This window comes from Coturnix japonica, unplaced genomic scaffold, assembly GCF_001577835.2.
Source record: "Coturnix japonica isolate 7356 unplaced genomic scaffold, Coturnix japonica 2.1 chrUnrandom424, whole genome shotgun sequence".
Taxonomy (NCBI): Eukaryota; Metazoa; Chordata; class Aves; order Galliformes; family Phasianidae; genus Coturnix; species Coturnix japonica.
The window spans coordinates 94,267-104,690 of NW_015439869.1; the positions used below are offsets into that span (position 1 = coordinate 94,267).

General features: G+C 60.7%; 2 protein-coding genes across 2 annotated transcripts in view; one reads left to right on the plus strand and one right to left on the minus strand.

Annotated features, from left to right (window-relative positions):
- BOP1 (BOP1 ribosomal biogenesis factor) overlaps positions 1-10,424 on the minus strand; it is an 80,387-nt gene that overhangs the window by 22,108 nt on the left and 47,855 nt on the right. The gene's annotated exons all lie outside the window — the stretch shown is intronic.
- The window catches only part of SCX (scleraxis bHLH transcription factor), a 12,372-nt gene continuing 4,106 nt past the window's right edge, over positions 2,159-10,424 (plus strand). Inside the window, exon 1 of the mRNA XM_015850412.2 lies at positions 2,159-3,954. Within this exon, the coding sequence (XP_015705898.1) occupies positions 3,427-3,954 (528 nt within the window). The 5' untranslated portion in view covers positions 2,159-3,426. The remainder of the gene's footprint in view (positions 3,955-10,424) is intronic.

Here is a 10,424-nt window from a genome sequence, read left to right on the forward strand (position 1 = left end):
CACACAGCTATAGGGATGCACACAGCTATAGGATACACACAGCTATAGGGATGCACACAGCTATAGGATGCACACAGCTATAGGGATGTACACTGCTATAGGATGCACACAGCTATAGGATGCACACAGCTATAGGATGCTATGGGATGCACACAGCCATGGGGCTGATATAGGATGCACACAGCTATAAGGATGCTATAGGATGCACACAGCCATAAGGCTGCTATAGGATGCACACAGCTATAGGGCTGCTATAGGATGCACACAGCTATAAGGATGCTATAGGATGCACACAGCCATAGTGATGCTATAGGATGCACACAGCTATAGGATGCACACAGCTATAGGATGCACAGTTATAGGATTCACACAGCCATAGGGATGCTATGGGATGCACACAGCCATGGGGCTGCTATAGGATACACACAGCCATGGGGCTGCTATAGGATGCACACAGCCATAGGGATGCTATGGGATGCACACAGCCATAAGGCTGCTATAGGATGCACACATCTATAGGGCTGCTATATGATGCACACAGCCATGGGGCCAATCCATGTCCCATTCCCCCCCCATGTGATATGTGGGACCCCCTGTGCTGCAGCCCCGTCCCCATCCCGGTCTGTGCCCCCTCCCACCCATTGCACTGCATTGCAGGGGGGTGCTGAGCAGCAGCGGAGGCAGCGCCGTCAGTCACTGCAGTCTGGAAGTTGCTCTTGGCTGCGCCCTGGGCATTCCTAGACGCACATTCCTGGCAGCTGGAAGGAGTCGTAGGAAAGATTCTTTGCTTGAAAATATCCGGTCCACGTGGAGGAGAGGAGGGGACGCGCAGAGCTGAGCCACGGCACCCTGTGTGCCCCGGGGCTGGAGGGGGCAGCAATGGGGTGAGAGCTGTGCCCTATATGTGAGCGGGGTCTGTACCCCAGGGCTGCGGGATGCCCTGCACACAGGCAGGGTCCTGTAATGGGGGTGGTGCCGTGGGGCTGGGGCTCAGGGTTAAAGGAGAGGGACCCCCAGTAAGGGGGGGTTGTAAAGACAAGGCACTGAGGTGGGGCAGGGAAAGCCCAGGAGCTGGGGGAGGGTACGGGCTGCAGCCCCTGTGCTGGCATTGGGGGACACTGGAGCCAGGTAATAAAAGTATGCAGAGCTGGAGATGGGGGGGAGGGAATTTTGGGCTCTGCTCCGTGTTGGGGTGAGGGGGGGGGAGGGGGGGGCGAAGGGATGGGATGGAGTGGGGGGACACAGCCAGGAATGGGGCAGTGGAGGACAACGGGATGGGATGGAGCAGTGGGACACAGCCAGCAATGGGATGGCCGCAGGCAATGGGATGGGATGGGATGGAGTGGGACACAGCCAGCAGTGGGATGGCCGCGGGCAATGGAATGGGATGGGATGGGATGGGATGGGATGGGATGGGATGGGATGGGATGGGATGGGGATGGGACGGGAATGGGATGGGGATGGGATGGGAATGGGATGGGATGGATGGATGGGATGGGATGGGGATGGGATGGGATGGGGATGGGATAGGAGGGGATGAGAGGGGATGGGATCCTCTGGGAATGGGATGGAATGGGATGGGATGGAATGGGATGGGATGGGGATGGGGTGGGAAGGGGATGGGGAATGGACGGGAACGGGATGGGGAAATGGATGGGATGGGATGGGATGGATGGATGGGGATGGGATGGATTGGGATGGGATGGGAGGGGATGGGACGGGATGGGGATGGGATGGGATGGGATGGGATGGGATGGAGATGGAGTGGTGGGGGCTCAGCCAGGAGTGGGACGGCCGTGGCAATGGAATGGGATGGGATGGAGCAGTGGGACACAGCCAGCAGTGGGATGGCCGCGGGCAATGGAATGGAATGGGATGGGATGGAGCGGTGGGGATCAGCCAGCAGTGGGATGGCCGCGGGCAATGGAATGGGATGGGATGGAGCGGTGGGGCTCAGCCAGGAGCGGAGCTGGGGGTGGGACGCAGCAGCCCCGGTGCCAACCCGGCTGATGTTGGGGGAGGATGAGACGGGAGCCAGCGCCGGGGCCGGTGCTTTGGCCGCATCCCAGCGCCCAGCGTCACCTGCAGCAGCAGCGCTGCATTCACAACCCCGAGGGCTGGAGCTGCAGCCTCGGCTTCCTCCTCCTCCTCATCCTCCTCCTCCTCCTCCTCCTCCCGGCTGCGGGGGACGGGCTGACGGACAGACGGACAGACAGACAGACGGACTCGCGTCTGTCCGGGCAGGACAGTGCAGGGCAAAGCGCCCGGGGATGGCGCTGGGACGGAAGGTGCCGGAGAAAAGCCGACATCATTAAGCGGAGCTAAACGAAAGCAGATGCCGGAGGGAGCCGGGGCTTTCCAAAACGCGATCCGAGCGCTGGGAGCCGCCGCGGGGACACGACACCGGGGGGGTGGGCACAAGAAGCGGCACAGGCCGATCCCGGTGGGGTCAGGACGGTGTTTCCCCATCTCAGCGCACAAAGAACCGAGCTGCCGTCCCGTAGTTGCGCACCGATGGGGCTCAGCTCACGCTGAGGGTCTCCTGCCCCCTCCTCAATAAGCACAGCCCCCAATAACCCCGCGGCTCCGACCCGTCCCTTCAATCCGCCCCCAAAGCACCGGGCAGCTCAGGGGCCGCACCCGGAGCCCCATAGAGCTGCCGTTTGGGGATGGTCCCCCCCGAACTTCCACCCCGAGCCGCCCCACAGCCCCGGGTTCCTTTGCCCCCCCGTGAGCCGCAGCCGTCGGGGCCGTGTGGGAGGCAGCTCCGCGGGCGGCCCCCGAAGGGTTAATGCCTCTCGTCTGCCCCATTAGCACCGATAGGGTCACGGCGAGGGGGAGGAGGGGAGGAGCCTCCCGGGGGTGCCCCAAAGCTGCCCCAGCCCCGACTCCGGGGCGCAGGGGGTGGCCGTGCGTACCCCGTGTGTAGGCAGCGGCCGTGCCCCACACTTAACGGGGGGCACGCTGCGGGGGGCAGGAGAACCCCCCATAGACACTGCTATAGCCCCCCACACACACACACCACCATAACCATATACACACACCCCGGGACCCCCGGCTTGTAGCGAGTGGCCGCCAGGTCCCGGCAGGTGACGCACAGCGGGAGCTCCGGGCCGGGGGGTGAGGGGGGCTCCGGAGCTGAGGAAGGGTTAACCCCCCCCCCCAGCCCCCCCGGGCGATGCAGGTAGGCCGAGCCTGCGGGGCGCGGGGCGGCGCCTGGCTGCCCACCGCCCTATAAAGCCCCGCGCTCGGGCCCCACTCGCGCCTTATGATGCACATGGTGCCGGCGGGGGCCGCGCTCGGTCCTTGAGCCCCGTCGGGCTGTGCGGGTACGGGGACCCCCCCCCCAAACGGCGAGCTGCCCCCCGGCCCAGCCGGGGCTGTGGCGTGCGGCGGGGCCGAGCTCGGCGGGGCCGGCTGCTCGCCATGTCCTTCGCCATGCTGCGCCCCGCGGCCGGCCGCTACCTGTACCCCGACATCAGCATGTTGTCCGAGGACGAGGAGAACGGCAGCGAGAGCTCGGGCTCCGACGAGAAGCCCTTCCACATGGTGGACGCCGACGGCTTCGCCATCAAAGCCGGCAAGAGGAGGAGCGGTAAGAAACCCGGGCGGCTGCACCGCGAGCCCCGGCAGCGGCACACGGCCAACGCCAGGGAACGGGACCGGACCAACAGCGTCAACACGGCGTTCACGGCGCTGCGGACCCTCATCCCCACCGAACCGGCCGACAGGAAGCTGTCCAAGATCGAGACGCTGCGCCTGGCCTCCAGCTACATCTCGCACCTGGCCAACGTGCTGCTGCTGGGCGAGGGCTGCGAGGACGGGCAGCCCTGCCACACCAGCCCGGCTTTCTTCCATCACGGAGCAGGAGGCGGAAGCCCCCCGAGCAGAGACAACGAGAACTCCCAGCCCAAACAGATCTGCACTTTCTGCCTCAGCAACCAGAGGAAGCTGGTGAGTGAATGAGTGAGTGAGGGGCTGCGGGAGAGGGGGAGAGGGGTGCGGGGTGGATGGAGGTGTGATGGGAGCAAGGGCTGGGTGTGGAGATGGGGCAGAACCCAAGGGCTGGGCTCAGGAATGGGGCAGAACCCAAGGGCTGAGCATGGGAGTATGGCAGGACCCGAAGGCTGGGCTCGGGAATGGGGCAGAACCCAACGGCTGGGCATGGGAGTGGGACAGAACCCAAGGGCTGGATATGGCAGTGTGGCAGAACCCAAGGGTTGTGCATGGGATTGTGGCAGAACCCAAAGGCTGGGCTCGGGAATGGGGCAGAACCCAAAGGCTGGGCATGGCAGTGTGGCAGAATTCAAAGTCTGAGCATGGAAATACAGTCGAACCCAAGATGTGGGCAAAGAAATGTGGCAGAACTGAAGGTTTGGGTATGGGAATGGGGCAGAACCCAAGGGCTGGGTATGGGAGCGTGGCAGGACCCAAGGGCTGGGTTCGGGAATGGGGCAGAACCCGGAGGCTGGGCATGGGAGCGTGGCAGAATTCAAAGTCTGAGCGTGGAAATACGGTCGAACCCAAGATGTGGGTAAAGAAATGTGGCAGAACTGAAGGGCTGGGCAGGGAAATATGGTACAACATAAGCTTTGGGCATGGAAATGCAACAGGACCCGAGGGTTGGGCATGAGTGTGTGGCTGAAGCCAGGGCTCGGGCACCAGGAATGTGGCACCAGTCAAGGTTTGCACATGGAAATGTGGCACAGCCAAGGGGTGGGCAAGGAAACGTGGTAGAACAAGGAAACGTCGTAGAGTTTGGGCACGGAAATGCAGCAGAAGCCTTAAGTTTGGGCATGGAAGTGTGGCAGAACCCGAGATGTGGGCATGGAAACGTGGCACAACCCAAAGTTTGGGGACAGGAGTGTGGTGGAACCCCGAGTCTGGGGGCAGGAGTGTGTCAGAACCCGAAGTTTGCACATGGAAATGCAATAGGAGCCAAGATCTGGGCATGGAAACGTGGCACAAACCAAAGTTTGAGGGCAGGAGTGTGGCCGAACCCTGAGTTTGAGCATGAAAACGCAATAGAAGCCAGCCAAGATCTGGGCATGGAAACGTGGCACAACCCAAAGTCTGGACATGGAAATAAGGTGTTTCCCTCCAGCGTGTGCAGATCTGCTACCGCCAGACCCCAAATAGTGAGAGCATGGGGGAATGGGAAACCCCAAAACCCCGGGTGGCTTTAGGAGCTGGAGCTGGGAGGGTGAGGAAGCAAAGCAGGGCCGTGTTCCCATCCATGTGTCCCGGCAGCTCTGGGTGCTGGGGGCCGTGCCCTGTGCCAGCGCTGGGTTGGGGCCTTGGGGCGGTGCCGGGTGCCCATGTGGATGCACACAGGGGGATGGTTCGGTGCCCTCTGAGCATCACAAAGCTGGGTGGCACTGCTTGTGTCGGTGCATTGTGTGCACTGTGGGCTCAATGTGCCGTGCTGTAATGCTGTACTGCGCCGTGCTGCGCCTCTGGGTGGGGGTCATCACCCGGGGGCTTTGCTGCATGCACAGGGTGGGTGCTAGGGGCAAAGTGAACCCCATATAGGGCTGCACTGTGCACCCAGACCCATGGGTAGGGGGGAGCAGTGGGAAGGGCTGGCTGTGCGCTGTGCCCTCTGTGCGCTGTGCCTTCTGTGTGCCCCCCATCCCGGGTGAGGATGAGGAGGATGGAGCCGTGTTGGATCTGGGGCTCGTGATGCATTGAGCAGTGGTGCACACACGAGTGGGCTGTGACAGCTCAGCAGCTCCCGAGCAGGAACAGCCCCAACCTGCTAATCCTCCCTGCGGCCCTTCCAGCTCTATGGGGCCGGGGGGTCACCTCAGTGAGGATTTACACCCGCATCCCCACTGCTCTGCTGAGGCCCAGAGCACCCATGGGGGGTGGGGGGATGCCCCGTGCCCCCCCCCCCCCGACCTTCATACAAACAGAAGCTGCAGGTGGAGGGGGGGGATCCCATCCCATAGAGCTGGAAGGGAAAGCTCCCGCTCCCCTTGGAAACCTCCAGCGCTCTCCTCCGTCTCCAGCTTTGCACCGATCCCTCTCAATCCCCGTTGCTGCAGCTCTTACAGGGAGCAGTGCCCCCCCAGCAGGACGTCTCTATCCCTGCAGTAACTCTGGACAGACCCCCCCCCCATATTAGGTTCTCAGAGGGTTTGAGCTGCTCTGAATACACTCCTATGGGGAGCAGTGGGAGCGGATCGTGCCCCTGTGCTCCCCCTGTGCTGTCCCTGTGTGTGTAGTGATGGAAATAAACCTGTGAAGCGGGATGGCACACGGCAAAGGGATGGAGATCAGCCCCCAGACCCACAAATATTATTACACAGGAGGGAGACCCCCACCCATGGCACGAGAGCCCCATTTCCATCACAGCAGGCAGCCCCAATACCCCATCCACTGCAGCCTTAAGGCCCCGCACGTTGCTCAAGGCAGCCTCAAGACCCCTGCCCGCTGCATAACACAGGGCAGAGACCCCTGCCCACTGCATTACACAGGGCAGAGACCCCTGCCCGCTGCACAACACAGGGCAGAGACCCCTGCCCACTGCACAACATAGGGCAGAGACCCCTGCCCACTGCACAACACAGGGCAAAGACCCCTGCCCACTGCATAACACAGGGCAGAGACCCCTGCCCACTGCATAACACAGGGCAAAGACCCCAGCCCACTGCGTAACACAGGGCAGAGACCCCTGCCCACTGCGTAACACAGGGCAAAGACCCCTGCCCACATGCCCACTGCATGATGAAGGGCAGACACCCCCACCTGTTCTACAAGACAGGGCAGAGACCCCTGCCCGTCTCTGGAGACAAAGCAAAGATCTCTGCCCACTGCACAAGATTGACCAGAGACCCCCACCCATGTTCCTATAGCACAATGAAGGGCACAGAGAACCCCACCCATGATTCCTATGCAGAACGAAGGGCACAGAGACCCCACCATGTTCTATAGCACAATGAAGGGCACAGAGACCCCACCCATGTTCCTATTAGCACACCATGAAGGCACAGAGAAAACCCCAACCCCATGTTCCTATTCACATCGAAGGGCGCAGAGACCGACCCAGCCATGTTCCTATTAGCACAATTAAGGCGCCAGGAGACCCCCACCATGTTTACCTATTGCAAAAACGAAGGGTTGACAGAGCCCTGCCTATCACAGGAGGGCAGCCCCAGCCCCGCGCCATGTGCCCATTGCTTGATTGAAGGGCACAAGACCCCTGTGTGCCCAACTGCAAAAGACAAGCAGAGCCCTCCTGCGCCACTACACCAAAGAATGGACTAGCCCAGTGGCAGGAGTCAGGGCAGAGCCCCCTGCCCACACCCCTGGCAGGAGGCAGGAGCTGAAGCGCTCCCTTGTCCATCCATCCCACCCCTGCAGCGCTTCATTTGTCGCCATGCCTTTCTGGCTTACGTGTGCGGATTGCGTCCGACCAAGCTCCCCTCATGGGGATCGGAGTCCGACGACTGCTGCGGCGTGGAGATGGCGCTATGGGTCGGGAATCGGGGATGTGGGGCAAGCACCATCTTTCCTACAACCCACCCAGTCTCATGCTGTTGGTGGGTTGGGTGGGCTCAGCCAGCCTGCTGGACCAAGGTGATATTCCACCAGTGCCCATATGGCTTCCCGCTGGTGTTTGTGGGGGCTGACAACCCATACCCTGGGAAAAGCCCCCTTTTTGTTCACTACCAAAAGAGATTGGTAGCACATGGCTTGGAGCTGCAGTGGAGGGGGAGAAGCTGAGGCCTTGGTGCAGGTGATGAGTGATGGGGGGGGGGGTCCACCTCTTGGGGGTCTTTTGTGGGGTACCATGTCCCCTCCAGGACAAAGGGCATGGCTGGGGACATTGGTTGCTGGGTGGGACAGTCGTGGGGCAAGGTGCCTGTTGGGACAGGGTGCTGTTGGGGACTGTTGGTGGCAGTGCTGGTTGGGACATTTGGTGCTGGTGGGGAAGGTTGCTGCGTTGGACATGGTGCTGAGTTGGGGACAGTTGGTGCTGGTTTGGGGACATCGGTATGCTGGTGGGGACATGGATGCTGTGTGGGGACATGTGCTGGTTGGGGACAGTCTGGTGGACATGGTGCTTGGTGGAAACACGGTGCTGGTGGGGGACTACGTGCTGGTTGGGACATGTGTGGTGGGACACGGTGCTGGTTTTGGGGGACCGTGCTGGTTGGGACACGAGTGACTGGTTGGGGACATGGATGCTGGTTGGGACACGGTGCTGGTTTGGGGGACACGGTGATGGTTGGGGAATTGTGTGGTGGGGACACGGTGCTGGTTGGGGACACCGGTTGCTGGTTGGTGGGGACTGATGGTGCGGTGGAACGGTTGTGGGACATGGTGTGGTTGGACATGGTGCTGGTGAGGGACATGGTGGCTGGTGTCGGGACATGGCTTGCCTGGGTTGGGGGACATGGTGACTGGTTGGGACATGGTGCTGGTTGGACATTGGCTGCTGGTTGGGGATATGGTGCTGGTTGGGAACAATGGTGGCTGGTTGGCGGACAAGGTGCTTGGTTGGGGACATGGTTGCTGGTTGGGGACATGGTGCTGTGAGTTTGGGGATATTGGTGCTGGTTGGGGACATGGTGCTGGTGCGGACACGATACTGGTGCGGGATATGGGGACACGGCTGTTGCGTGGGACACCTGGTACTGCTGGGGACATGGCGCTGGCGAGGGGAACCTGATCTATTTCTGTTGGGTGTGAAGGGCAGCGGGTACGTAACGGCAGCGCTTGTACACCCTGGGTCGGGCTGAGGGCCTGCGGCTGCATTTCAGCACTGAAAGCCCAGATTCAATGCCATTCCTTTTGCCTGGGGGCTTGAGACCCTTTGCTTATGCTCCCCCTGTGCCCATGGCCCACCCCAAACCCTAACCCTAACCGCCAAAGCCCACGGTGACCCCGGGGTGGAGGCACAATGTTGGAGGAGGCAGCACAAATGGGAGCAGTGGCACTGGAGCAAGGCCGGGAGCTCAGGGGGGTGGCAAGAGGGTAGCAAAGGAGAAGGGGGGGAAACCTCCTCTCAGGCTCTTGCAACCTGTAAACCTGCACCCAGTGGCTGCCCCACAGGCACGCCCCATTAGGGATGGGTACAACCCAGTTGCTGGGTGCTCCGAAGCTCGAGCAGGGCTCCGGCTCTGCCCCACAACAGCAGTACGGCTTATGGGACCCCGGTGCCTTGCCAGCAGCGCAATGGGCCGGCAGCCCCCGCTGACCCCACAGCTCCCCACGGTATCTTGGAGATGGGCCGGCTAACGCAGCCCGTAATTTACGGCTTCCTGCTGCAACTTAATAGGCAGCGGAAAAAGGGCCAAGCGCGGGTTGATAGGGGAAAAAAAATATGAGGCGGGATTTGCCGAATCCCCCATTTCCTCTCAGACAGGACAAGAACTCCTTGGGGCCCGAACATCTCGGGAATTTGAATTTTATACCATTTCGGAGTGAACTCCCCTTCCCCTCCCCTCCCCACCCGGGTAACAAGGAAGAGTTCAGAAGCCGGGGCTGCACCGTGCAGCGTGGGGGAAAAGGGGCTGGTTCAGGCCAGCAGCCACCGTGGAGCAAAGCCCCGCATGGCCACAATTTAAAGGTGCACAAGTGCCAGCGAGGCACAGAAGAACCATAACAGTTGGGAATGGAAAGGGTCCTTAAAGGTTTGTAGGAAGCCGTGGGAGGGTTTGGGAGGGGTCCTTAAAGATCATAGAGAAATGGGCATGGTTGGGTTGGAAGGGTGACTTAAAGATCACAGAATACAAAACTGGTCTGAGTTGGACAGGTCCTTACAGATCCACAGAAACAAACAAAATTGTCTGAGTAGGACGGGTCCTTAAATATCACAGAGCATGGGATAGGTTGGGTTGGAAGGGGTTCTTTAAAGGTCACAGGAGCCATGGGATGCGCGTTTGAGTTGGAAGGGTCCTTACAGATTGTAGCAGCCATGGGATGGGTTGGGTTAGAAGAGCACTTAAAGATTCATAAAGCCATGCGGTATGGGTTGGAAAGGTCCTTAAAGATCACAGAAGCCATGGGATGGTTGGGTTGAAAGGACCTCAAAGTCCCCCTGCTGCAGCCCACTCATGCTATGGGCTGGTTGTCCCCACAGATGAGTTGCCTGAGGCCCCATCTAGCCTGAACCATTCCCATCAGCAGGAAAGGTGAAGAAGCAGCTCATGCTTGCACCCACCTGGCCAGGGCGGTTGCTGGTGGTACTGGTTATTACTGGTGGTACTGGTGATACTGGTTGGTACTGGTGATACTGGTGGTACTGATGGTACTGGTGATACTGGTGGTACTGGTCCCTTAACTCTCACCCATCAAGTGTCCCTCGAGTCGTCGCGTCACCTATACTCCGCGTGCCGCAGTCCATTCAAGGAAGCAACACCCACACCTATGGCTAAGCTTGACTTCCGGTGATACTAGGTGTATCTCTCTCTTTT